Source organism: Lutra lutra, chromosome 1 (genome assembly GCF_902655055.1).
Source record: "Lutra lutra chromosome 1, mLutLut1.2, whole genome shotgun sequence".
NCBI lineage: Eukaryota > Metazoa > Chordata > Mammalia > Carnivora > Mustelidae > Lutra > Lutra lutra.
In genome coordinates, this window is record NC_062278.1 from 207,651,245 (window position 1) to 207,679,221 (window position 27,977).

Here is a 27,977-nt window from a genome sequence, read left to right on the forward strand (position 1 = left end):
AAACGAGTATGCAAATCATGACACACAAGGAGAAGTACACACAGGGGATGCTGGGGACACTGGAAAGGGGCACCACCTCCAAAGAAGAGATCCCCAGGTGCTTATGCGGTCAGAGGACAAAGTGCTGTAAGAAAGGGACACAATGCTATGGAGATGAAAAGGGGGTAAGGTCCAGGTGGGAGAAAAAAGGGTCATAGTGAGAAGGGCGCATGGGAATGGGGCCCTGCCAATGAGTGGGGCTCAGACAAGACAGCCCCTCGTGCACAGTACAGCCAGCTCAGACTCCTAGCCCATAGCACTGGGAAGTACTTAACAGAGACACATTTATCCTAAATGCTTATTAGCTTAGTACACAGGAAAATACTGAGAGAAAAACAGTGAAGACCTTGTTAACACAAGTTCTTATCAATCTACTAAAAAAAAATTTTTTTTTTTTTTGAGATGGGAGGAGACAGAATCTTAACCAGGTTCTGTGCTCAGCATGGAGCCAGGTGTGGGGCTTGATCTCAAGACCCTGAGATCATGAGCTGAGCTGAAATCAAGAGTCAGATGCTTAACTGACTGCACCACCCAGGCGCCCCTCAACCTACTAAAATTTGATGGTGAGTAGTGTGTTCCTCTACTAACAGCATTTATTTGTCCAATAACAGGTGGCTGGTTAAATAAACTATATATCCATAAATGGATTTTAATGCAGCTATTACAAGTAAAGAACATGGGGAAATGCTTTTATTGCTCAGTGAAAACATTACAAAAAATGTGTATCTCACTTGTGAAAAAAAGTCACACACACTTACAAAGATTAAAACATCAAAATGTTAAGAGTAGTTAGCTTATCTCTAGAAGTCAGGATGATGGATATATTTTCTTCTGTCTTGCCTAACTGTTATTTTCTGTAATTCTTATGTATCACTTGAGAGGTAAAAAACGTAAAGTTTAAACGTTAGGTAAAAAAACAAAAAACAACAGAGGGTTGCCAGGGGGAGGGAGATAGAGAGAGGGTGGTTGGGTTATGGACATTGGGGAGGGTGTGTGCTATGGTGAGTGCTGTGAAGTGTGTAAACCTGGCGATTCACAGACCTGTACCCCTGGGGCTAATAATACATTATATGTTTCTAAAAAATTTTAAAAATTATTTTTAAAAAGAGTATTAAAAAAACAAAAACAAGAAACAAAACAACGATTATCAGTATTTGTGATCCTATATTCTTCCTCCTGTCACATCTTAAGGACTAATCACATCTGCTCGCTTTGCTCACGAAATTTAACAGGGAAACAGCAAGTGCCATGAACTTGCCATCTCAAGACTCCGTACAAGGAAGTGCCACATTCTCAGAACTCAGCGTGAGGCTGTGAAGGAAGAGCGGACTTACCGGCCATCAGCAAACAGATAATGCACATGGAGAAGGCAACAACCATGATAATAGGCAACTGAAAAGAAAAATGAAGAGACACACCATCACTTAAGAACGCTACTCAAAGGCTGTGAAGTCAGCTGCGCTTGAAAAAGAATAAAACCCTTCTGCAACCTGATACACACAGTATCTTTTCCCAACAAAACATCGTTATTTGGGGGGGTTCAATCACAGCTGCCTGAGTCTTCAGACTGATTAGGACACATCTGAAGAAGCCTGGCTCTGGTCCAAACCCGGGAGGGCTAAGTGAGCAGGGCTGCCCACATGAGAGGCTGGGACACCAGCCAGCTCCATTCGGGGACACTGTGTCCGCTGGATGGGACCTCAGAGGGGCTCCTGCAAAGTCTGGTGAGCAGAGGAGTCAAAAAGGAGAGAAGTGTCAAAAGCACACTCTGCCTTCCATGTTACTGGGCCCCAGCAACCCCTGATCGTAACGGGGAGTGGGGTCTTCTAGAAACGAGAAACCTTCCACGCTCCCCAGGCTCCCTTTTGCTCACGTGTTCTCGCATAGCAAGACAATGAAGTGTAGCGGAAAACAAACGCCCCACAGTTGTTTCACTCCTTTCCCTCATCTTCTCCTCCGGGAAACAAAGTTTTTACAGTCCATTTAGAACAATTATAAAGTTTTCAATCAAGGAGAGTCAGCACCATCTACACCGTCAGACATAATGCTTTTAAAAACTTGAAAAACGGGGGCATCTACTTGGTGCAGTTGGTTAAGCATCCAACTCTTGATTTCAGCTCAGGTCATTTTCTCAGGTCCTGGGACCGAGCCCCAAGTTGGACTCCATGATCAGCAGAGGGTCTGTTTGAGAGTCTCTCTCACTCTCCCTCTGCCCCTCCCCACAGCCGCTTACACACACACACACGCTCTCTCTCAAAACAATTAATCTTAAAAAAAAAAAAAAAAAGCTTGAAAAACAAAGGTTTCTTACAGCCAGGAATTTCAAATCCCGTGGAACACTTAAAGGACTGTGAGATTCTAATTCATCCACTGAGTAGTTCCCAAGAAATAAGTCTATAGAATCCTAGAACAGAGTAAGAAAATCAGTAACTTCCAGTGTGATGTAATTCCATTACTCAAGAAAAATACAAAGATAGGACCACCTGAGGCACAAACATGAGCACCAAACACAAACCCACCTGCCTAAAGCCGTCCGAGAAGTTGTTCTTGTAATACCGTATCAGGGAGTTCCAGCCGTCCATCAGAAGTCCCAGCTGGGTTCTCTTCCCGGTTCTGGTTAAAAGACGTGAATTCTGAGTTACAGATCTATATATTAAATTCTCCCACGGTTTTGTGGCCAGTAAGTATGGGGTATGGAGATCAGTGAGTTACAAAGATTTTAAAAATCAGCTCTGAAAGTATAAAGGAGACACCTCACAAAGGAAACCTCTAGCGGGTCCAAGAAATACACATTCTTCTCCTAAAATGTTACCTATTATTAGGCACAACGAGAGAAACACTCGGGGACCAGCTGCAAAGGTAAGAAATGAGAAGAGAAACACCCAGCCCAGGTTAGGTGGTCAGAACACAGCAGAGACTAGGAATCCTAGTTTGCTCCCAGGGAATCCCTATGGCAGAGAAAGACCCACACCTGTAACAAATCCCCAGTGCCTTGCCCTCTCCCTGACCAGTCCAGTCCTGGGAAGCCACAAGGACATCACCTAGCTGCTCCCCCGAGGTTCAGAGCCTCAGCCCCACCAGGGACCACAGTGACCTGGGTGCACCGCGAGCTCTGGGAGGGGTTGCGGGGCCTTGGGTGCCTCCCACACGGCATAACCGCCCACGGAGGCTTAGAACCCTCCAGCACCGGGGCCTCCCCTCCCAGCAAGCCTAACTTGACCACTGTGACCCACGGCCCCAGGGACTGGGGCTCTGCTGCAGTCCAAAGATTGCCGGGGCATCCTGATGGGACTCGAGGCCTGTGGACCTGCAGCGCTAGTAGAAAAGCATGGCTTGCCTGGTGAAGTCCGTCTTCAAGGCACCGGTGCCCGCATACTGCTTGGCACAAGCATTTGCGTTGTCAGCCCAGGCTGTGAAAACACAGAAAAGTCAACGGGCAGTGATTTACGCGACAACCGGCGTTCCTAAATCCAATCTATTAATTTAATTCACCATTTGAGGAACTTTGCCTCTATCGAGGAAATTACCTACCGTTTTTGTAAATCTTCTCAAATTCATTTTGTTCTTCAAGCTTCTGTCCCACATGCAGAACTCCTAGTCTCTGGAATAAGAAGCACACCATACGCAAGTGTAACCGACTGCAGCGCACGTGATTCAGGACCAGAGCACAGTCCCACACGGTACCACACGGTCCCTGGCTGCAGGCGGGAGACGCAGTCCTTGCCTATAACGCAGTGGGGGGCTGGGGGAGCAGCAGCTCACCACGGCCTCCCCTGAGGACTCCTCCCCCTGCGCCCACCTTGTGCTCCAGCCCCACAGGAACAGAGGGGCCAAAGGGAGAGTGGCAATAGGACCCCAGCCATCATCTCCTCCTTCCCGGCCGCCCCCAAACCTCTCACTGCCTCCACCTTCTAGCGTCCCTACCACTCCTGGCCCCAGGCTTCCCCTAGCCCCAGCCCCAGCCCCACCCCTCCTTGGGCCTCGTGCCACATGCCCACACCCACCTCCCCACAAACTGCACACACACAGCACCCCTTGCACATGACCTCAGAGGACTCCTGGACATGCTGAATCCCCTTGTGGACTCCCCGAAGGGCACAGATTAGGAGCCCCAGCCTGGGTCCTCGTCTCGGACCTCAACCACCTCAGAGTCCCCATTGTCTCTCTGCACCTCAGCTGACAGCTCACTATCTCTACCTCAGAGCCATGCTCCCACCCCAGACAGCGCAGGCACCCTCGTGGTAACCCTCAGCTGGCAGGGGGAGGGCACGGCTGGAGGCCCCCCACCAGCTGGCACCGACGCCCCAAGACTCTCGGAAGGTTGCTCAGATTTTACAACACCACATTCAGCCCACGGAAGAGTTAAGTATAGATTACAGAACCTGGTTCAATAAGCTTTTGTTTATCGGGCTTGGAAACCGTTTTGGGTGTTTTTGCTACTGTCATTTCTATTAAAAAATATACCCTAACGTCAGTCCCACAGCACGAGGAGGACGGGTACGACACGAACTAGAGCGCGCTCGAGCAGGGAAAGTGCTCGTTTGGCCTGCGTTGCTTAGGATTTAAGGGCACTTCACTTTAAAGGAGGTGTTCTACCTCCATAATGCCCTCCTGGTGTCACAAAATTACCCTAACCAAAGCTGAACTGTCATAAACAAAGGTTACCATTCAGGCAAGAAACCACCTGGCGTGCATTTTGTGTGCCCCTCGTGATAAAGGCCAATGTGACCTGGAAATCCGGGCTTTACATTTTTAATTCCAAGGATAAACACAAGAAAATATTTATAGCTCCTCTTCTCAATAGCCCAGTCTTGGTGGTAAAGCAAAGTTGTGCTGGAAACTTCTTACCTGAAGGTCAGTACTGCTAGCCAGTGATAAAACAGATGCACACGAAAACCACCCTGAGGTGCTACTCTGTGCTAACATGAAAGAAAGTTTTAAATAAAAACAGCTCAGCGGGCCAGAGTTCAATGAAACGGACTCACTTATCGTGCTCGCTGGTGACAGGGGGAACTGCTATGACCCTCTTGGAAAGCGTATTCTCTTTAACGCAGTAAATTCCACTTCTAGCCCTTAACCCAAAGGGAAGAATTCACGTTAATACTAACATGTGAAGATTTGGTCTCTACAGTACAATTTACAAGCCAAAAACGTAGCAACTTAGTAAGTGCAACTCTTAAAACAACTATGGCTCCTCAAAATCCTGCAGGAAAAGGCAGAATTAAAAACTTGAAATGGGCGTGTGGCTGGCTCGGTCGGTGGAGCACGCAGCTCTTGATCTCAGGGTCGTGAGTTCAAGCCCCGCCATGGGTGGAGAGATTACTTAAACATAAAATCTTAAAAAAAAAAAAAAAAAAAAAAGCCCCCAAACTGCATACACATATGCTGACCACAGGTATGGAGATGTGCACACCTATGGACGGGAAGACAAAAACACAAAAGCTGGGTCAGCGTGGGCAGCACCGTGAATGTTTTCTGTCCTTTGCTCCTGTAATGGTTCTTGTCAAGGTTTTAAGGACTCGGCTTCTTCCATTTGGGGCTCTACTGCGGACTGAGAAGAGACAGAGCGCACACCTGGAGCTGGGCCTGCAGCGAGCGGCGCGCCAGAAGGCTCTGGATCACATTGGTTCTATCCAGACAGTCCATGCAGTTGCTGCGGAACACGCCCTCCTGGCTCGTCACCACCATGCCGGCCGCGTCCACTAGAAAATAACTACAACATATTTATATAAACACCCTCATACCACAGTCAGTCTGACGCACTGACGACCACCTCTCACGTCACGGCTCCCGTCGGAACATCAGGGAAACCGGCGCATTCAAGGGTCGGATGGGAAGCGCGTGGCCCAGGGGTGTGGGATGACCGGAGAGCCAAAAAGAAGTTGGAAGAGCTGAGGCCAGAAGCAGGACCCCCTCTGCCACAGCTGTTCATCATGGCCCATGTATCAAGATTTCTCAAAGCATGGCCCTACACAGTCCGTTTCAGAATTCCCTGACCTATTTGCCAGAAATGAACACACTTGGCCTTGAGATAAATTCAAGTCAGAGTCTCCGAAGCAAGGAAGGGCTGGAAATTGTGCATTAAGAACACTTTTTAAATCTTTCTAAAAATGGGTAATATATGCAAATACTACAAAGTTGAAAAGATTCAACGGGGTATTTGAAAAATCAGGTTTCCTTTCTTCCCTTCAGCACCCAGGTGTCTGCACTGGAGCCAACCATGGTCACCGATTCCTGTGTTTTGTTAATTTTTAACATTTCCCCAGATAATCTATGAACTAAAAAACTGGACAAAGCGGGGAAGAGCCGAGGCCCCGGGCCTTAACTCCTCAGGCAACTTAGCAGCTGTGTAACTTCAAATCATCACCCTCATCTCTCCGAACCGAAGTTTTCATCCACAAACCCAAGGCGGCGCTGCTCCAAGATTGGAATAAGGTCACGCGCCGTGCGCAAGTGCTCAGCAGAGTGCACGGACAGAGCACGCCGTGAACACCAGGTAACAGTAGTTTTACTGCAATTACTCCCCAAAATCAGAATGTGCAGGGAAACACAAGAGATTTACCAGGGGCCAAATAAAAAGCATGACCTTAAAAGTAAGGGCCCCCAAGAAAATGCCAAGGCTAAAAATCTAGATGAGGGTCATGCAGAGTTCGTGAGGTTCGTCTGGAGCTGGTGTGTGTAGTACGTTTGTGGCCATGAGTGCAGGGGGGCGCCGGCACCCCATGAGGACCTCAAAAATACACACTAGGTATTTTACAAATATTATTTCTTCAACTATACACTGAGCCTATAAGGTAGTAATATTATCTCCACTTTACAAATGGAGAAACCAAGGTTTGAAGGTAACTAACTCACCCCTGGATCACACAGCTAATAAGAAGCACACAGATTTTGGGGATTTGTGGGTGGCTCAGTCAGTTAAGCACCTGACCGTTGATCTGGGCTCAAGTCATGATCTCAGGGTCATGAGACAGAGCCCCAAGTCAGGCTCCATGCTCAGTGGGGAGTCTGCTTGTCCCTCTCCCTCTGCTCCTGTTCATATGTGCTAATACATCTAAATCTTTTTTTTTTAAAAAGCAGCAAATTTCAAAATGAGATGTGTAAAACCCTGAAGCCCAGATTCTTTCCACTTCCCCAAAAACCCCTAGGAAAAATGTCCAGAGAGGTCATGTGCAGGTCATTGGTAAGGCTCCACTGTCCCCATGGAACACAGTGGGTGGGGAGGGAGAGAGATCCTGGGGTCAGTCCTCCTTTCTCACACTCTTGCACGACAGCAATTGAGGGGCAAACTAAAGGAGCCCCCTCCTCTGACAGTGTCCCAAGTCCAGCTGGTGTCACTCTAGCCCAGTAACAAAGTATGTCAGTCCCCCTTCACTAGCTGCTCCGGACAAAACCTTGGAGGAAAAGAGCAGATTTAACTAACTGCAGTCTACTACTTAATATGTACAAAATATTATTTCTAAAAACAGAAATGCCGAGGGAAAAAGCTCTACTATGTTACTGTGCAACTAACACAAAAAAGTGCCCGTGGGTTGCCAGGGATAGAACTATACACAGGCAGAACAACATGATTTCTTCTGGCTTTAGAGTAAGTGAAGACATGTGCTGAGGCAACCACAAACCCGGGAGCCAACATGGGAAATAACACGGTAAACACGCATGGAAGGTACCATAAAGTTATTCAGACCCTTTGAACCATTAATCCTACTCTCAAGAATCTATTTTAGGAAATAATTTTCACAGAAGTAAGAATATATATGCCCAGAGTGATTCACTGCGGCTCAATCTTTTGTGGTAGGAAGAGGAAAGAAAACAAGCCAGATGCTTAGTATGAAAAAGAACACTTAACTGAACCTGTATTATGAAGCAGAAAAGCCATTACACACCATCCTTACAGAGACAAAATCAGAGATCTGCGACAGAGTGCTCAGTGAATACAACTGAATATAAAAATACTAGTACATGAATTTCAATTATGTACAGCTTTGTAAATAAGTGGCAGCTGATTTGAAAAATGTGAAAATACCTGGCTTTGGGTTGCTTTTAAGAATTTAAAAATATTCCTCCATGGGGGAATGATATAGCTTACCTTAGTTCATCTTGAATTTCTGCTACCTGATCCACGAGAATACTTAGTCGATCCCATCTCATATTTTTACATTCTTTATGGAAGTCAAAGGCAACGTATCTACCAAAAGAAAAATATGCAGAAACTGACCAAAGATTAGTCACTTTCCTTCTACTACTATGTTCATAAGTTGATTTGCCTCTGTTTGAGCATACAGATTTTCTTCTTCACTGTGTGTGGGGTTTACACACACACACACACACACACACACTCTTCTATCTTCACGTGTTCTTCTACATGCCCTGAGATAGGAATAGAGAAGCAGCCCAGCACAAAGCAGAAGTGAACTCCGGTACAGCAATCGGGTATATAATATAAAGGAGCCGTAGCCAAATGAATAGCCAGGGTATATTCCCTACCCCCAGGGACCACAAGGTTCCTTTTTATTATTTTTTAAATCAGTTAAAATGTTCAAAACGGTCAAATCAGTGCGAGGAGGATTTGACAAGTGTCGGATCTGTACTGGGGTTTGTCAGAAGCACCGAGGAAGCATGGCCCCCACTCTGGTCACTTACTGTCCATCACCTTCTTTAACAAATCAAAACATCCGCCGTCTTTAGCACTATGTGTACATCTCACATAGATGTGGCAGAGGGACTCTTCCTGCCCATCGGCAATGGGTTAGTTAATTGCTTTTGTTATCCGGTATTTAACAGGCCCAATTCTGAAGGTCAGAACACATCTGACAGTGAAGGTGTCCTACTATGAGCTGGAAAATGTTGCCAACTGAGAGAGGGGAAAAAGAAAATCATGAACCCATTCCTGAAAGTCAAGGGAGTCAGGAACCAGGTCAGGTCATAACTAGGAGGACTGGAAGGACAGCGACCTCTGGCCTACACAGTGAAAGTCAGAGGAGGCATCTGCCCTCGTGTCACTCCCTACATCACTCCCTCCGCTCCAACAGACCGAAGGAGCATCAGGAGGGTGTGGGCTTCTAAGCAGGTCTGGTAGCTCCTGCCACCTTAATGGTTATCTCACTGATGAGGTGAGAACGGTCTCCTTAGAAATCAGTAAAAAAGCAGAGGTTAGCGAGCCCCAAGGCTAGCCCTGGTGAAGCTGGAGTGGGGCAAGCTTTTCCAGAAGCTGCTCCCACAAGAGTGACAAAGGGACAGTCACTTCAGGGTACTCCCACAAGAGTGACAGCTCTAGACTGGCTTGAAGGACGTAAGCAGCTAGCTAGCACCTAAATGCGTTGGGATTCTTAGCGTACATCCTTCTAAAATCACACTGGTATCTCCTAAGAATGAACTGAAGAGAAACATTTTGGCAACGCAGGACTATAAATATATTATTTTGCTTCTGACCCCAACAGTCAAGCAGTTCTGCTTCTTTCCAAGTTCTAGGAAGAAATGCTCAGAGACACGTCAGCTTACACGGCTCATTTTCTCATTCAGTTCCCAAAAGGAAAACTTCCCATTGCTAATGAGGCTCACCGTTACTCAGTATTGCAACCACATGACCTTTCTCCTTCTGATCATTCACTTAATTTACTCAAAGCAACAACCACTGAACCACTAAAAAGTGAATCAAACCAATAGACCGATATCTGAAACATGACAGTAAGTGTACCATTTAATTTCCCTTTAACCAACAGACTGATCTCTCCCCCTGCCTTCTAGAATATGGACTTACAAAATTAAAAATTATTTACTAAAATAAAAAATATACTTCTTTAATATGCTCCTCTGTCTAGTGGTCTTTTGAGCTCACAGAAGGAAAATGACAACAGCTCTGGGTCTTTACTCTCTAGGTGAGGGCTATGTGTGGCCCCCAAGCTCCCGGAAACACCAAGGGCATTAACTCTAGACCCTGACTGATGCTGCATGTTCTCCAAGTCAGCGGCTGCTACAAACCCAAGACGACTCTGAGACAGGTGTGTCTCGGGAAGCCCCTGGGGCAGACAGAGGACCTTCACAAGGGGGTACAGAGCAGCCAGCAGACAAACTGCTCTCAGAGTATGCACACTGGACCCCAAACCCGGAGATTCTCATTTTTCAGGTCTAAGGTATATTCTGAGTTCCGCTAAGTCCTTCAGAGAGTGTTTAAGAAAGTTCCACTGTGAGAAAGCAGAAGTATGCATGGCGTGGGGATCTGACAAATTTGCTAGAGCTTTTGAGTTGGAGGAAAGACACTTAAATTCTTCCCCAAAGGTTCATTATATCATTCTATTTTTGTGGATGCTTAAAATTTCTCATAGGTTAAAAAAATTTCTCCCTAAATAACCCCAAACTATTTCTTTGGAAAGTTTCCCCCCAGTGCTTGTGACCACTTCCTACCACAGCACCTCACCTCCTGCCCAGTTTCCTGCTGCAGCAAACTCCAAACGGGTTGACTCATGACCTTGCACCTTTCCACAGGGCAGCTGTGGGATGTTCTAGGATTCCCCTCTTTTGACAAGGCCACGCAGAGTCTGCAAGTGCAGCCTGGTGACATACAGAGGCAAATCTGCCACTCCTGACAAGGCCTCCACGCCAGTGTAAACTTCTCCAGCTCACGTGGGGGTCAGGACCACAGAGATCACACCAAATGATCACGAGAAACCCAAATTCATGACCCAGTCGCCACGCGACACACGGCCTCACAGAGGGGATTTTGATCAGGGACTAAACTTTCACAAAATTCAAATTAAAATCTGACCCTTAAGAAGTTATTGGGCAATATAACTGTCAGAGAAAAACTTCAAGCCAACAGAATCATGCTTTGATCTAGTATTGCTCGGGGGGAAGCTGAGCAATAATTCAGGACTCCACTACTACCCGAAGGTGGAGTGTTCCACCGGAACTTTTCATGAGCTAAGGTAACATGAACAAAGAGCGCCCCCTGCTGTCCAAACGTCTGCCTCATGCCACAGGCCACTCTGCTCTTACAAAGACCTCCCCCTTCATCACCTTGATAATGACCTCAAAAAAGTGAAAAATCAGGGGCATCTGAGTGGCTCAGTGGGTTAAGCTGCTTTCGGCTCGGCTCATGATCTCAGGGTCCTGGGATCGTGCCCCACATCAGGCTACCTGCTCAGCGGGGAGTCTGCTTCCCCCTCTCTCTCTGCCTGCCTCTCTGCCTACTTGTGATCTCTCTGTGTCAATAAATAAATAAATAAAATCTTTTAAAAAAAAGTAAAAAATCGTCTTTGGCTTTCTTTCGGTTAGCGACAACAGGAGGCAAAGTGGGTCTTTTGTAAAAGCGAAGCAGTGTGACATAGACCTTTAGAAAGTGGGGGACACCATATGTCTAGTGAGATCTATGTACTGGTGTATACAGTAGTTTCCCCTTATCCACAGTTTCACCTCCCACAGCTTTAGCTCCCAGTCAACTATGGTCTGAAAGCAGTTGGTCTCCCGACATGCAGTCAGGCTGCCAATGGCCTGACACTCCATCACAGTGCCCACGTCACTGGGCTTTCTTCATCACATGGGCACCTAGCCTCTTACATCATCACAATACGCACAACTACAGTACGGCAAGGTAATTTGAGAGAGACCACATTCACACAGCTCTTCCTACAGTATATTGTTTTAATTATCCTACTATTATTGTTATTATTCTATTATCAGTTTATCTGCTACTGGGCCAACATTACGTATTAAGCTTTATCATAGGTATGTGTGTCTAAGGAAAATCACGGTAAACGTAGGCTTCAGGACCATGTGTGGTTTTGGGCATCCACTGGGGGTGTGGGAACGGATGCCCATGGGTGAGGAGGGACCCCGGATATGTGAGTGCACATCTAATCCGAAAAGACCTGATTTGTAGGGAGGTACCTGATCATTCCACTGCCCAAGGAAGACACCATTGTTGCAAACGCCTGTTCAAGTGGTTTTTCTGAGCCCTTCTGATTCACCTGTAAAAGATGAAAAACACCACAGCTTTAAGTTCCTTTAAAAGGAGCAAATGACATCAGCAAAATGGTGGACCAGGAAGCTCCCTCCAAGCTCTTGTTCTCGCACAGAAACACTGAAAACAACAGAAGCTATCTGAGCCGCCTTTGTAGCTCTGGAAAACAATCAAAGGTTTAAAGCAATGAAGCAAATGCCCGACTGGGGCGGGGGAAGCTATCTTCAAAACTGTAGGACAGTTCTGTGACATTTATTTTTACTTGCCCTTACCCCACCCAGTCCCTGGGGCAGTGATGGTCTCAGTCCTAAGCCACAACCAAGTTCTCGGTACACCTCCTCAAACCGGAGAGAGGGCCCCAGACCTTATCTGCAAGTTACCGCCTATGTTTTGTTCTGACCTGAAGGATGGGTTTGCCTGTCTCTGCCTCGCACAACTCTGAACACGAGCAGGGCACGACGTGGACATGGCTCATACACGCCACAAGAGAACTACAAACCAACAGTCGTCTAGGGCAAGGGATCTCGGGAAATATAAAATAGACCATCTACAGACTACAAGAGAAGCTGGGGTGATAGTCTGGGAAATGAGGTCATTCAGAAGCAGCCACATATAAGGAGGATTCTAGAATGCCACATGTACACCCAGGCAAGAAGCACGTCTGGAAGTTCCTGAGAAGACCTGGAGCCCTTCCCTCAGGCTGAGTGGTATGCTCGGGCGAGCCTGGCTACCCAGAGAAGAACTGCTCCAGCACAGAACCATCTGCAGAGACTCAGAGATGGGGCTGTTCTCTCTTTTTTGGTTTTTGGCTTTGTCAGTTTTGGTTCCTGGCATTCAAAGAAATCTCTGTCAAAACATTAGCTGAACATGAGCTCAAAGAACAGAGGCTTCAGTGAGCATAAACAAGGGAGCCTTTACAAAAATGGCTCGGAAACGTCTGAAAAAAAATGGATTACTACAGCCTTCAACAATCGAAACAAAAACGCCACAAAATCCAGGGAAAGGAGAATGTGACTTCCAGAGTTACTGTATCATAACCACCCAGTGCCTGATTTTCAACAAAAATACCAAGGCATAACAAAAGACAGGAAAACAAGGCTTATTCAGTTGAGAAGCATGAACTGACAGAAACCATCCCTGCAAAAGACTTATCAGAAAAAGGGTTTTAAAAAAACGAGTGTCTTAAATATGCTCAGGGCTAAAGGAAAACACAGGGTTCAAAAGGAAACCAGGAAAACAGTATACGAACAAAATAGGATTACCAGCAAACAAACAAAAATCATTCAAAGGAACTAAAAAGTAAGTCTGGAGCTGGAAAGTACCAAACAGAAATTAAACATTCACTAGCAGAGTTTCAGGAGCACATTTGTGCAGGAAGAAAATCAAATCAGCCCACTTCTAGATGAGACAAATGAACTAGCCAAGCCTGAGGAACAGAAAGAAAAATGCATAAGGAAAAGCGAGCAGAGCCCTGGAGATGTCTGGGATTACCAGGGGACAAACACCCATTCTGGGAGTCCCAGAAGGCAAAGAGAGAGAGAGAAAAGGCTAGAGGTCTTTTTTTAAAGGAAAAAAAAAATGCCGCCAAACTTCCTGAATTTGATGAAAGACATAAATCTTCGAATCCAAGAAGCTCACCCAGTTCCAAGTATGATAAAAGAAACCCATACCAAACACATTCTATTCAAATTACTGAAAGACAGAGAGGATCTTAAAAGCAACAAGAAGGAAAAAAACACATTATATACAAAGTATTCTCAATAGGACTACAGGCCCGTTTCTCTTCAGAAAACTTGGAGGCTAGAAGGCAGTGAACTGATCTACTTAAAGCACTGAAAGAAAAGAACCCTAAACCAAAAATTCTGTATCTGGCAAAACTGTCCTTTAAAAATGAGAGAGAATGGCGTCCCTGGGTGGCTCAGTCAGTTCAGCGTCTGCCTTTAGTCCCAGGGTCCTGGGATCAAGCACCACATTGGGCTCCCTGTTTGGCGGGAAGCCTACTTCTCCCTCTTCCACTCCCCCTGCTTGTGTTCCCTCTCTCGCTGTTGACTCTCTCTGTCAAATAAATAAATAAAATCTTTAAAATAAATAAATAAGTAAAATAAAATAATAATAATGAGAGAAATTAAGACGTTCTTAAGCTCAGAGAGCTCATTATCACTGGGCCCGAGCTACAAGGAAAGCTAACAGGGATCCTTCAGGTTGGAATGAAAGAATATAATCAGGCTGGAGCCATGTGAAGGTATTCAGATTTCCTGTGAAGGTAATATAAAAGGCAGCATTACTATAATCTTGATCCATACCTCCATTTTTTTTTTTATATTCTATAGGACTCAGAAGTCAAATGCATTTAAGAAATTATAAATCTACATTACTGGGAACAAAATGTATAAAGATGTAATTTGTGACATTAATAACATAAAGAGGGACAAAGCTTTACAGGAATCAAGTTTTTGTGTGCAAACTGAAGTTGACTGGTACCAATTCAAATTAAACATTACAACTTTATTGATTTATTTTTTTATTAAGACTTTGTGTATTTATTTGACAGAGAGGAACACAGCAATAGAGGGAACACAAGCAGGGGGAGTGGGAGAGGGAGAAGCAGGCTCCCCACCTGCTGAGCAGGGAGCCCAATGCAGGGCTGAATCCCAGGACCCTGGGATCATGACCTGAGCCGAAGGCAGTCGTTTAGCAACTGAGCCACCCAGGCGCCCCAAATATTACAACTTTAATTAAAACATTATATGTAACCTTCATGGTAACCAAAAACAAAATATCCACAGAATATAAACAAAAGAAAATGAGAAGCTAATCAAAATATGTAACTACGAAAAAATTCAACACAAGACAGTAATAGAGGAAGACAAGGGGAAAAAAAACTATAAGAGGTACAGAAGACGAAGAGCAAAATGGCAGAACTAAGTCTCTACAAAGAAGTAATTACTTCAAGTATAAGTGGATTAACTCTCTATAATCAATAGGCACAGACTGACAGAATGAATTAAAAAACATGATCCAACCATATGTTGTATAAAACAATCACTTTAGATCTAAAAACACAAGTAGGGGCGCCTGGGTGGATCAGTGGGTTAAAGCCTCTGCCTTCGGCTCAGGTCATGATCTCAAGGTCCTGGGATCGAGCCCCACTTTGGGCTCTCTGCTCAGCCCGGAGCTGCTTCCCCCTCTCTCTTCACCTGCCTCTGCCTACTTGTGAACTCTCTGTCAAATAAATAAAATCTTAAATAAATAAATAAATAAATAATAAAATAAAGGGGCGCCTGGGTGGCTCAGGGGGTTAAGCTTCTGCCTTCGGCTCGGGTCATGATCTCAGGGTCCTGGGATCGAGCCCCGCATCAGGCTTTCTGCTCAGCAGGGAGCCTGCTCTCACCTCTCTCTCTGCCTGCCTCTCTGCCTACCTGTGATCTCTGTCAAATAAATAAATAAAATATTTTTTAAAAATATAAAAAATAAAAAGATAATAAAAACATAAGTATTCTGGAAGTAAAAGGATGGAAAGATATTGCATGCAAATAATTAGTAATCAAAACAGGGCAGGGGCAGCTTTAGCAACATGAGACAAAACAGACTTCAAGTCAAAAACTATTATAAGGACAAAGAATAACATTATATAGTGATAGAAGAGTCCACTCATCACAAAGGTAAAACAATGAAGATACACACGCACCAAACATCAGAGCCCAAGAATACAGGAAGCAACACTGAGAGAACTGAAGAGGGAGAGAAACATTCTACAATAGCTGGAGATGTCAACAGCTCCCTTTCAGTAATGGACAGAACCATCAGACAGATCAGTAAGAAAACACAACCTAAATACCACGAACAAATCAGACCCGAGAGACATAAACAAAACACTCCATCCAACAACAGCAGAATACACATTCTTCTCAAGTGTGCGTGGAACAGTATCCGAGACAGAGTAGCTGTTAGGCCACAAGACTAGTCTTCATAATATTCAATATTCAAATTCAGTAACTCTCATACAAAGTATCTCTTCTATTCACAGTGGAATGAAGCTAACCCTCCGTAACAAGGAAAAACCAGAGATTTCATAAATATGAGGAAATTAAACAGCACATTCTTTTTTTCCTGAAGATTTTATTTATTTATTTGAGAGAGTATCCCAACGTACAAGTGGGGGTGGGAGGGGCAGAGGAAGAGACAGAAGCAGACTCCCCGCTGAGCAGGGAACATGACATGGGGCTCCACCCTAGGACCCTAGGATCATGACCTGAGTGGAAGGCAGACACTTAACTGACAGAGCCACCCAGGCGTCCCTAAACAGCACACTCTTTTTTTTTTTTTTTTAAAGATTTTTTTATTTATTTGTCAGAGAGAGAGTGAGAGAGAGCGAGCACAGGCAGACAGAATGGCAGGCAGAGGCCGAGGGAGAAGCAGGCTACCCGCCGAGCAAGGAGCCCGATGTGGGACTCGATCCCAGGACGCTGGGATCATGACCTGAGCCGAAGGCAGCTGCTCAACCAACTGAGCCACCCAGGCGTCCCATAAACAGCACACTCTTAAACAATCATTGTGTTAAGGAAGAAATCACAAGAGAAATTAGAAAATAAACAGAGACAAACAAAAACAAAATAAAATATACCAAAACTTATGAAATAAAGCCAAAGCAGCACTAAGGGAAATTTGCAGCTATAAAAACATACATTCAAAAATAAGACCAGGGCACCTGGGAGCTCAGTCAGGTGATGGCCAACTAGTGATTCTGGCTTAGATCATGATCTTATGGGTTGTAAAATAGGAGGCCCACCCCGGGCTCTGTACTCACAGTAGGGTCTGCTTGGGATTCTCACTCCCACCTCTCCTTCTGCCCGTCCCCCTGCTCACACACGTTCATATTCTCTCTCTCTCTCCCCGTCTCAAATAAATAAATAAATAAATAAAATATTTTTTTTAAAAAAGACCTTAAATCAAGGACCTCATTTTACACTTTAAGGAATGAAAAAGAACAGCAAATGAAACTCCAAGCTAGCAAAGGGAAGGAAATAGAGATTAGAGATAAACAAAGGATAGTAAAATAGAGAAAAAATTAATAAAACCAAAACTTGCTTCTTTGAAAGATCAAAACTGACAAACTATTAGCTATAATGACCAAGAAAAAAAAAGAGAAGACTCAATTTACTAAAATCAGGAATGACAGGGGCACCTGGGTGGCTCAGGGGGTTAAGCTTCTGCCTTCGGCTCGGGTCATGATCTCAGGGTCCTGGGATCAAGCCCTGCATCGGGCTCTCTACTCAGCAGGGAGCCTGCTTCTCCCCCTCTCTCTCTGCCTACTTGTGATCTCTGTCAAGTAAATAAATAAAATCTTAAAAAAAAAATCAGGAATGACAGATGGGATATTACTACTGATTTTGAAGAAATAAGGATTGTAACAGAATTCAATGAACATCTGTAGGTCAATGAAACAGGCCAGCTAGATGAAATGGACACATTTCTAGAAACAATCTACCAAAATATTAATCACGGAAATACAGAAAATCTGAATAGACCTATAACTAGCAGTTATCAAAAAAAATACCAAAAAATGGGAGAAAACATTTATAAAGCACATCTAATAAGGGATCAGTTGCAGAATATATAAAGAACTACCAAAACTCAACAAAAACAACCACCCCTTGATTTAAAATGAGCAAAATACTTGAGTAGACCTATCTCCAAAGAAGACATACAGCTATCCAATATACACATGAAAAGAAGCTCAACATGCAAATCAAAACCGCAATGACACACCACTCCACCACCATAAAGACAACTATAATCAAAAAACAAAACAAAACAAACCCTGAAAAATAACAAGTGTTAGCAAGGATGAGAAAGCGGAACCCTGGCACACTGCGGTGGGAACATACAAAGTAGCCACTGTGAAGAACAGCAGTGGTTCCTTAAAAAGTTAAACCTAGAATCACCATATGATCCAGCAATCAACTTCTAGGTATAGCCCTAAAAGAAATGAAAGCAGGGACTCAAATGGATACCTGCACACCAATGTTCAGAGCAGCATTATTCACAGTAACACAATGTAGAAACAACCCCATGTCTGTCGACAGATAAATGGATAACCAAATATGGAACATACAAAGGAATGTTATCCGGTCCTCAAAAGGAATGAAATTTTGATACATGCGGTACCGTGGACAGACCTTAAGAACATTAAGCTTTGATGAAATAAGCAAAACCCAAAGGAATCAGTATTCTATGATCCTCTTGCATGGGGAACTTAGAATAGGAAAATTTATATAGGTAGAAAGTAGAATGGTTACCAGGGGCTGAGGGCAGAAGGATAACAGGAAGTTATTGTTTAGCGGACACTGGGTTTCTATTTGGTGTGATGCAAAGTCCTGGAAATGGTCAACGGTGCCAGGAGCACAACACTGTCAAGCACATTAATGCCACTGAAACGCACACTTCAAAACAGTTAAAATGGTACATGTTGTATTTTTTCAAATGTGAAGTTTTTTCTTTTGTTCCCCCCAAGAAACAAGTAAGGAACCTACCAGATTGATTATTACTTGTTTTCCATAAATAATTACTTGTGAATCAAAATGCCTTTGGAAACCATCCATCTAGAAAGAGAAAAAAGAGTTACATGCTTTACCAAATGACACTATATTTATAAAACTTTTTAAAGTATCTCCTTCAATGTCCTGTTTGTATATTCAAAAGAATGACACTAGGATTGGGACCAGGTCTTCAAGGCGTTCTAAACAGCACGTCGTACGCAGCCATTACAAGCCGCTGGATTCTGAGCTAAAATACCATATTTTAATTCCGAGCACGGCCTCAAACAGAACACACCGAGGACTACAGAATGCCACGAAGCTGCAAATCTTGCAGGACCTCTAAAGTCTGAATCTGCCATGCCGTCCGATCATCCACGAGTTTTCCATATTCCCAATGTGCCATCTCTGCAGCCTCTAGGCCAGAGGTTCAGCAGGTGCTGGAACCAAAGAGAACGGCTGCAGAGATGCTGGGTTCTGCCTCGTGAGGATTCAGATTCGTGCCCCACGACCAAACCACAATGACACGAAGCTCCTATTTTTAGCCAAGGAGAAAAGCACAGAAGTTGCTCACGTGATTTGCTACTTTGTTGATTAGCGGCCGTGGTTTGTACTTGAGGTTTGGTCTTTGAGACCAGAAAACGGGTATTGATCCACGAGTCTAAAAGAAAAGAGAGAAATATGAAAAGAAACATACACACAAACTTGTTTTTCTCAGCTTATCTCTTGTCTGGGGTATATGTGCATCACTGACCGCAAAGGGAAAAGCATGACTACAATCTACCAACTATGAGAGCAGTCTGTGGGTACCCACTCCTACAGCTCCTCTTCCGTGCGAATACGTTCAGAAAGGACTTTTCCTCCCGGCTTTATATACATATTTACTACCCGGGGAGTGTACAGTTCTGTGTTTCCCCTAAGCTCCAAATAAATGAATTTATCTACAAGCAATTATTAAGTTGTATCTGTCGTGTCGTCAGACATGATGATGAAACTAGAAAATGCTTCATTGGTCCTCGAATGAGAATGTTCATGAACTTACAAATACGCTGAGCCACTACTGTTCTAGAGAACAAACGACCCACAGCACCGTAAGTCGGCAACAGGGGACAGACTGTCCCCCAAAGATGCGCAAGGTGCGTAACGCCCTCGGCAGCTACCTTCTGTCCCATCATCACTGCCTTGAAGAAGTGGAGAGGGTGAAGTGGGGAAGTAGCTCCACCTCCATAACCCTTGGACCTCCTCTCCTCCCCTCTCCGTAAGGATTTAATTAATTCAAGGGCAGGAAATATGGGCAGGTGAGTGCCAGGTAATGGGAGTAGCTTTGTTCTGAGGGAACGTTTCCCACATCTCAGACAACAGTATTACTTTAAGAAGCCGGGGAGCAGAGGGAACTTTCAACACCAGGGCAGAAAGTCTGATGGAAGCAGAGGAGGGCTGACGGGCCACCTCACGGCCACGGCCACTTGCCTGTACAAATGAGGCCCTGCTCCCGTTGTAGTGCACAATTTGTTCTGTTTCTACAAAGTTAGCGGCGTGGCCTTCAGAATCAATTCCTAAATTGAAAAAAAAGTCAAAGTTAACTAGATTTCTTACATGAGAAACACATCAGAAACTCAGCAATTCCATTTAAACTTGGAAAGAATTAAGTCAGTTCATATTAGGGGGAAAATACTTGTAAAAATCAATTTCAGACAAATGCATGGTACACCATCCAAAAGCTACCAGAAGCTCACTCATTGCAACAGGCTTAAGGCAGTGTATTAAGGACTTATTAATAAACAGATGAAGTTGGTTGCTGTTTGATATATCAATTGTTTAGACATACAAAATTCCTCTAAAACAGTGTTTCTCAAACTTGAAAAATATTTTCAAGAAAAGTCAAATTCTCAAGGACCCCGACAGGATGGCCACAGATCCCAGTTTGAAAAACACTATCTTGAAAGTTAAAACCATTAAACACAACTTTAAATGCAAATATGGGTCATTATGTTAACAGTATTTTGTTGTAATAAGGCAAATGGTCCAGCAGATGCTTATAATGATTTTAATTATCAAAATAAAAGCACAAAAATTTTATGATCCTAGAATTCTTGTAACTCCATGAACATACCCACAAAGCCTCCTTTGAAAAGCACTGCTCTCAAGTGTTCAGTCTTAATGTTGGTTAGTCCTTTCAATCGCGTGAAGCAATCCTCTACAATCTGTTCACATAATCGCCTAACCCTAACCCTAACTTTCAAGCTGTTCCCGGACTCAAATTACCCTGATTTCATAAAGAAATCAATAGATTTTTTTTTAACCAACTCAAATATTTCTTAACACCTTTTCTATCTAGTTCTCAAATGTAACATTTTAAGGTGAGGGAGATGGTTTTGTTAATAGCGACGGGGACAAAATTACTGAGTCAAATCGGAAATGAAAAGCTTCCTCAAAACCTTCTAAGATTACTTGTCAGAAGCATCTTCTACTTGGGTTCTTTCCATAATTCTCATTAAGGAGTATTTTCAGAAATTAGAGTGAGACTGGCGTGGGGGGTAGGGGCACAAGAAGGGAGGGAGGAAAGGACAGAAGGGGGGACAGGGGCCAGGTGGGGTGGCAGACCTTTATGAAGTGATTTCCAAGATACATGAAATTTAAAAAACAGAAAAAACCAAGGTGCAAGAAAATGTGCTCAGTATAGAACAAATGTCTACAAAAGGGGGAGGAGAACACACAACTATAACAGCATAAAATAATGATCTGGGGGCGCCTGGGTGGCGCAGTGGGTTAAGCCTCTGCCTTCTGCTCAGGTCTCGATCTCAGGGTCATGGGATTGAGCACCTCATTGGATTCTTTGCTCAGCAGGGAGCCTGCTTTCCCCTCCGTCCCGCCCCGAGCCTGCCTCTCTGCCTACTTGTGATCTCTCTCTGTCAAATAAATAAAATCTTAAAAAAAAAAAAATTATAATGATCTGAAAGGATAAATAAGAAGCCAACAACTAAGATGCAGCAGATGGCCTCAAAGCCAAGAAGTATTTTTATTGCGTATCTGTTTACATTTCTTGATACCTGAACTACGTGAATGCATTACCTATTCAAAAATTTAACGAAGACTACATCTCCATCCAAGAAAATCTAGTTATGAAGGATACGCTAATTCCAATTCTGGTTCTGCAATTTTGGGCCAGGTCACTTACTAAATGCCTTTCTTCTGCTTTATTACCTATAATAAGGGAATAACCTTTAAAACTTCGTGGCCCAAAATGTCTACAGCTGATCTAATGGCCCACAGGATTTTATTCTGATACACCCTGGCTTACAAAAAAAGAAAAATAAAAGACAGGAAGAAAAGAAAATAGGACGAGTTAGGAAAAACTTCTTTTCATAAAACCAGTAATTTTTAAAGCAGATTTTTAAAAGCCTAGTTTAAATCAATTAGCGTGCTGCTAGTACAAATCCTAGGGAATAAATGCTCGAAATGTTAATCTTTACAGTTGAAGGCATAAAGTCAAATGTCTAGCTTTATGCATGCAAAGAAACCAAGAGTAATAAAAGAAAATACTTTCTGGTGTGAGTTTAGGCTGCTGAAACTACACTGAGTTCAACTGGCTTTCAGACATCCAGCAAACAACATGAATAATTCCTCTTAAAGCAATAAGAAGCAACATATAGGGTCTCATTAACGTTTGCCATATTAACTACAGTAGCTGGAGTAAAGCACAGAAAACCTACCTAATTATTGTAATGAAGCAGGAGATAATACTTAGTGAGGCTATCAAATGATAATGGGAACAAATGAAATACAAAAGGTTACAGTCATGTCACCATATGACAAAACATTAATCAGTGACAGATAAAACCCAGTACTGAATCTCGCTGACAGTATTACTCTCACCTCTTACGTAATAGCGCACACCGGCTCTGAAACAACTCCTCCTCGAGATGAGAATCCAGTCAAAGTATTTTCCATTAATAGAACACGAGTGCATAGTAATAACTTAGCTATGTTAAGAAAAATATTAACATTTATAGAAATCATAGGTATTGTTTCCAGAGGACATCTGAACCTATTTACCCTAGCAAGAACGACATTGTCTTTAAGAGAAAAATGAACCAAGAATGTACAATCTTTTTGGGTTCTTCAGGAATGTTCGCAAGCCTTGAGTACTGTAATATTCGACTGTGAAGTCTGGTCAAGTCAGTAGTCCTATAATGACATACAGACAGTATGTTCGAGGGGTTGATTATATTGTTTGTTTTTTGAAAATACAATTTCCTTTCCCTGCCATCCTCAACCACTTTCTAAAAGTAAATTATCTACATCACCAAAAGACCCAGCTTAGAATGAAAAACATACAGTAGTTCTGCCTTCAAATAAGAAATGGAAAAGGGCAGGGTGTCAGGCTACTGCAATTAAAAAAAACCACAGAAATATATGTATAATTACAAATACAAATCAGTGATAACAGTTAGTATACATATGAAGATTTACAGATCAAACTGTGATTTAAGGATTATCCAGAAACAAATTCTGGCTCTACTTTTTCCTTGAAACAGGAAAAGCGAAACCAAATAAGAAAAAAACAGTATCTCCCCGCAAAGCTTTTCTTAATCTAAAACTACCTCCCTAACAACTGGTAAAGGGTACCCGCTGTCCACTACTGCTACCGCTCAGCAACGCACAGGGGGAACCCTCAGGGCCCCGCCTCTCCACCTCCCTGCCAGAATGAAGGGCTGCAGAAGCGTCTGGAGATGGCAGATCTCTAAAAACAATGTTCTTAGGAAGTATAACAAATAGAAAAGAATACACAGTGTATCTAAATATTTGCAAAAAGAGCCATGTCTGGGGAACTATTGCTTCCATTGGGGAGAGAGAGATGGCTTGACATTAGGAAGGCAATGCCGCTTACTAAACTATACACTCAGAATTGGTTAAAATGACGTGTTTCCATTAAATATCGTCTGATCGTAACAAACATCACTGAACCCGCTCAGGCATCCGCCCCACACACCCCCGGCAGCTCTGAAGCACCGAGCACGGGCACCCCTCTGTATCTAGTCCACGGGCAGACGGCTAGCCACTCGGTTTACCACTCCCTCACTGGTCTTTCTAGTTCTGCCGCTGAGCAATCTGCAGGCTAGACTGGACGGTTTATTTTTTTTACCGAAAAGGGATCATACTGTGTATGTCTTTGGCTTGCCCTTGCTCAGCAACACGTGCCTGGGGCTCCCTTGCTGCTGGGGCTGGATTCTATTCCACCGGGTGAAGACAGGCTATGCTAGTCTGTCCAGCCGACTGTCCAGGTTGTCTCCAGTTTCCACTAGCAGAAAAGTGCTGCAAACAAACATTCTGGGGAAGGGGCTCTAAGGAGCTAGGAATGCAGGTCACGGAGCAGATTCATCATCTGATTTTATTAGGAAATGCCAAACTCCTCTAAGAATTACTCTGACTTTTCATCTTTTTCTTTTTTTTTTTTAAGATTTTTTTTTTTTTTTAATTTGACAGATCACAAGTAGGCAGAGAGGCAGGCAGAGAGAGAGAGGAGGAGGAGGCAGGCTCCCTGCTGAGCAGAGAGCCCGATGCGGGACTCGATCTCAGGACCCTGAGATCATGACCTGAGCCGAAGGCAGAAGCTTTAACCACTGAGCCACCCAGGCACCCCTGACTTTTCATCTTTACCGCTTGACAGTGTAAGGGAAAGACACCTTTCTTTCACTGTCTTGAAGGCCTTATCTTTCCTGCTTCCTCATTTGTTTGGGTTTGCCCTCATCTTATCTTTCACATGTAACACTTTTTCTTAACACAACTGGAATCATCCATTATAGAGCATAACAGCACAGTAAATTAAGTATCTATGACCCACCCCCTCCAACTTCAGAACAGTACCAAAACGCTGATCTATATGTTAACTTCTCCATCCCGTCCAAGAGCCTTCTTGCCCAGAAGCAGCAACTATTCTCAAGAGACCATACTCCTGCCTTTTTAATTTCACCACAGGCAACCATGACTTAAAAACATGTGGCTTGGGGGGCGCCTGGGTGGCTCAGTGGGTTAAGCCTCTGCCTTTGGCTCAGGTCATGATCTCAGGGTCCTGGGATCGAGCCCCATATCGGGCTCTCTGCTCAGCGGGAAGCCTGCTTTCCTCCCTCTCTCTCTGCCTGCCTCTCTGCCTAATTGTGATCTCTGCCAAATAAATAAATAAAATCTTTAAAAAAAAAACAAACACGTGGCTTGCTTAGGCTTGAGTTTATAAAAACAGCACCACATTCCTGACCAACTTCAGCCCTTGTCTATTTCCACCAGTAAGTTCCTAAGATTCATGCTTGGAGAGCACGAGCCAGTAGGCCACTCCTCGCCGATGCCATGTGCCATGTGCAAGCACCACACCACGAGAGCCCTGACTCTCCTCAGAGGGAACTCGTGGTGCTGGTTCCATCCAAGGGTGGTGCTGTGAACACTCTTGCAAACACCCATCGTATGGACATACTGGGTATGCAAGGGGAAGTTCTGGTAAATTCACGAGAGAATGCCAAATCATTCTCAAAGTGATGGTCCTGACGGACACTAGCAATGTGAATTTCCAATGAGTCACCCTTCTCTTTGACCTGGGACCATCAGACTTAACGATGACTCATCCTGAACTCCCAATTCACTTTTCTTTAAAACCCACAGCACTAGAGAAGAATCTAAGGCCATATTTTCTCATTCATTTACCCACTACTTATTTTGGGTCAGGGCACAAAGATGAGTAAGGTATGAGCCTGCCCTTAGAGAACTAAGGATAGCACAGAATATGAGTGACTGCTTTATGAATCATTTCCTTAGATTAAAAGAGAAATACATACATACTTTAAAGAATCCAGAAAGCATGGAAGGAACAAGAAGAAAATAAAAGCCACAGAGCAGCCCAGCACCATGACAGAATAGATACACCTCCGGTCTGGATCAGTGAGCTCCGCCCAGGGCCACACGCTCCCACTCGGATGCCCCTGCCATACCTTCTCAGCCTCCAACACTCCTCCCTCCTCCCACTCACCCAACTGACACAGCTTCCTGGTCCTCTGCGGAAATAAAAGCCATCCCCCTGTCCTCCCACCACAGCTCTCTACCAACTGGCATCCACATCCACCTGTCTGCTTCCCTCCCCGGTGGTAGAGGACCTGTGCACCTGTCACACACCATGAGGATGTCACTCTAGCACGTGACTGTGCTCTCCCCTTCTGCGAAACGTTCTCATCTGTCATATCCGCCATTTGGGGAGGAGAGTCAGGGGAGCACGCACATAATCTCTCTCTCGAATGTTCACACTGAACCAATCAGCACCCGATCAGCTGATTATCCCCGAGCCTGCAAACAGTCTTTTCATTTGCTTGGGGGACACCACGCTCACCTGGGTGGCTCCCCTCTTCCTCGCTGCCCTTTGCTGGGTCACCTTCATTTCTCCTGTCCTTCCAGCTCACTCACGCCAGCACTCTCCCCCAACCCCCATCCTCACTGAGGCCTGCAGTGTGTGGCTTCAGCAATTCTTCACCATCTAGAACTCCCTCAGGCCATCTTCTTTCTCCAGGCCTTTAATTTTCTCTAGATGCTTTCCTTCCTCTGATGAACTCATCAGCCTCAAGGCTTTAATGCCATCTATGCCCAGACGACTCTCAAATTTATGTCTGCACCATGACCTTCCCTTATAAACTCCCGCCCCATTACTCCACCTTCTTCCATGACATCTCGACTTGGAAGCTAGAGCAATCTCAAGGTTAGCATGTCCCGATGGAACAGAGTACCCGATGGGTAATCTGGCCTTACCCCCACTTCCAGACGCTTCCACACGTCGACGGCTGGCTGGCTGGCTTCCTTACACTTAGTCTGGCCAGAAACCTTAGATTCGTACTAAACCCCCTTCTTTCATAGCCCATGTACAATTTTTCAGAAAATTCTATAAGCTCTACCTTCAAGACAGATCTAGAGCCTGACCATTTCCACCACCATCCCTGCTACCATCCCGGCCCCAGACACTGCCGCCTCTCACACCTGAACTACTGCAACTGCCTCTAGCTAGCCTGGTACCCTCCCATGCTCGCCTCTGGCCCACTCTCTACACCGCTGTCACAGTGAGCCTGTCCTATCATGCCAATCTCCACTCGGATCACCATTACAGCTCACACAGGGCCCTGGATGCCCCAGACCTGGCTCCTTCCCTGAGCTGGATCCCTCCTGTCCATCCACAGTTGTCGCCTAGGTATGGCCCTGCCTCGAGGTCGCTGTTCCTGCCCAGCTGTCTGTATGTACTTCAAACACTGAAACTGTGTGACCCAGAAACTTACTAAAGCATTAGATTAAAGGTAAATGAAGGGGCACCTGAGTGGCTCAGTGGGTTAAGCCTCTGCCTTCGGCTCGGTTCATGGGACCTTCGGCTGGGATCGATCGAGCCCCACATCAGGCTTTCTGCTCAGCAGGGAGCCTGCTTCTCCCCCTCCCCTCTGCCTGCCTCTCTGCCTAGTTGTGATCTCTCTGTGAAAGAAATAACACCTTAAAAAAAAAAGTTCATTTAAAAAATGGAGGGGGTATCATTTATAAACAGTATTCTAAAATTTTATGGTAATGGGTTTGATTTTGTTATCAAGAGCAATTTCTGCTCATTCTAAAACACTCTCCTCATCCGACTGGGATTGTTCCTAAATCGGCCTCATACTAATACAGAACTGAGGACGGGCAGACAACTGGAGAGGATACAGCCGTGCAACACTGGAAGCGCGAACCGATGGACCTGAAATGAAGAGAGACAGGACGCTGAGGAAAACACTTGCTCTTCGAATGAAAAGATCACTGCATAAAACATACTTACACTATGTAACAATATTCGGGTGTTATGAAGATAACAAACAAATAAGGTATCAAACTTATGGGTAACTTCTTTAAAAATGTCTCTCACATACTCGTCTTTCCAATTAAAACATGATTTAAGTATGTGATACAATCATTTGGGCTTAAGTGTGCAGGTTCCGGAACACTAATCAAACTGCATGAAGCCGCTGGACGTCTACCTCCCTCCCTGTCAGTCTTTGCTTACAGCACCTTCACTGCTCTGGAGAAAAGAGATACCCGTGCTAAGGTTTGCAGCTCAAACTACTTTTCCAAAAGAAGCAAAACAAAAGAAAAATAAAGACACTAGGCAAATCTATGAACCTAGGTGTGGTGTGTTATGCTTCCTGGCTGGGCCTTCCTGCTCCCCCTCATCTGTACCAACTAAGGACAGAAGAAGATGGCATCCATGAGTATCTCTCTCGGGTGACTGAAGACAAATGCAGAGCTCTGCATTTGCCCAGGGACCTCGTGGGGCGCCTCATTTCTCCACTACTGACCCACCAGGACCCCTTCTCTCTTACTCACAGAAAGCAATGTTCTTTTATGAAAGTATTTCTTCTTTTTAAGGCTTCTATGGGAGAGCTGCATAAAATCATTGG

General features: G+C 44.4%; 1 protein-coding gene across 2 annotated transcripts in view; it reads right to left on the reverse strand.

The window, feature by feature from the left end:
* Positions 1 to 27,977, reverse strand: part of SACM1L (SAC1 like phosphatidylinositide phosphatase) — a 61,348-nt gene that overhangs the window by 4,472 nt on the left and 28,899 nt on the right. For both annotated transcript variants that reach the window (XM_047695943.1, XM_047695951.1), the window contains 13 exons: positions 27,247 to 27,280; positions 22,411 to 22,512; positions 20,005 to 20,090; positions 19,109 to 19,195; positions 18,532 to 18,600; positions 11,926 to 12,005; positions 8,129 to 8,227; positions 5,614 to 5,752; positions 3,571 to 3,640; positions 3,377 to 3,449; positions 2,559 to 2,652; positions 2,351 to 2,443; positions 1,374 to 1,431 (listed from right to left, as the gene is read on the reverse strand). In XM_047695943.1, coding sequence (XP_047551899.1) covers positions 1,374 to 1,431; positions 2,351 to 2,443; positions 2,559 to 2,652; positions 3,377 to 3,449; positions 3,571 to 3,640; positions 5,614 to 5,752; positions 8,129 to 8,227; positions 11,926 to 12,005; positions 18,532 to 18,600; positions 19,109 to 19,195; positions 20,005 to 20,090; positions 22,411 to 22,512; positions 27,247 to 27,280 — 1,084 coding nt within the window. The remainder of the gene's footprint in view (positions 1 to 1,373; positions 1,432 to 2,350; positions 2,444 to 2,558; positions 2,653 to 3,376; positions 3,450 to 3,570; positions 3,641 to 5,613; positions 5,753 to 8,128; positions 8,228 to 11,925; positions 12,006 to 18,531; positions 18,601 to 19,108; positions 19,196 to 20,004; positions 20,091 to 22,410; positions 22,513 to 27,246; positions 27,281 to 27,977) is intronic.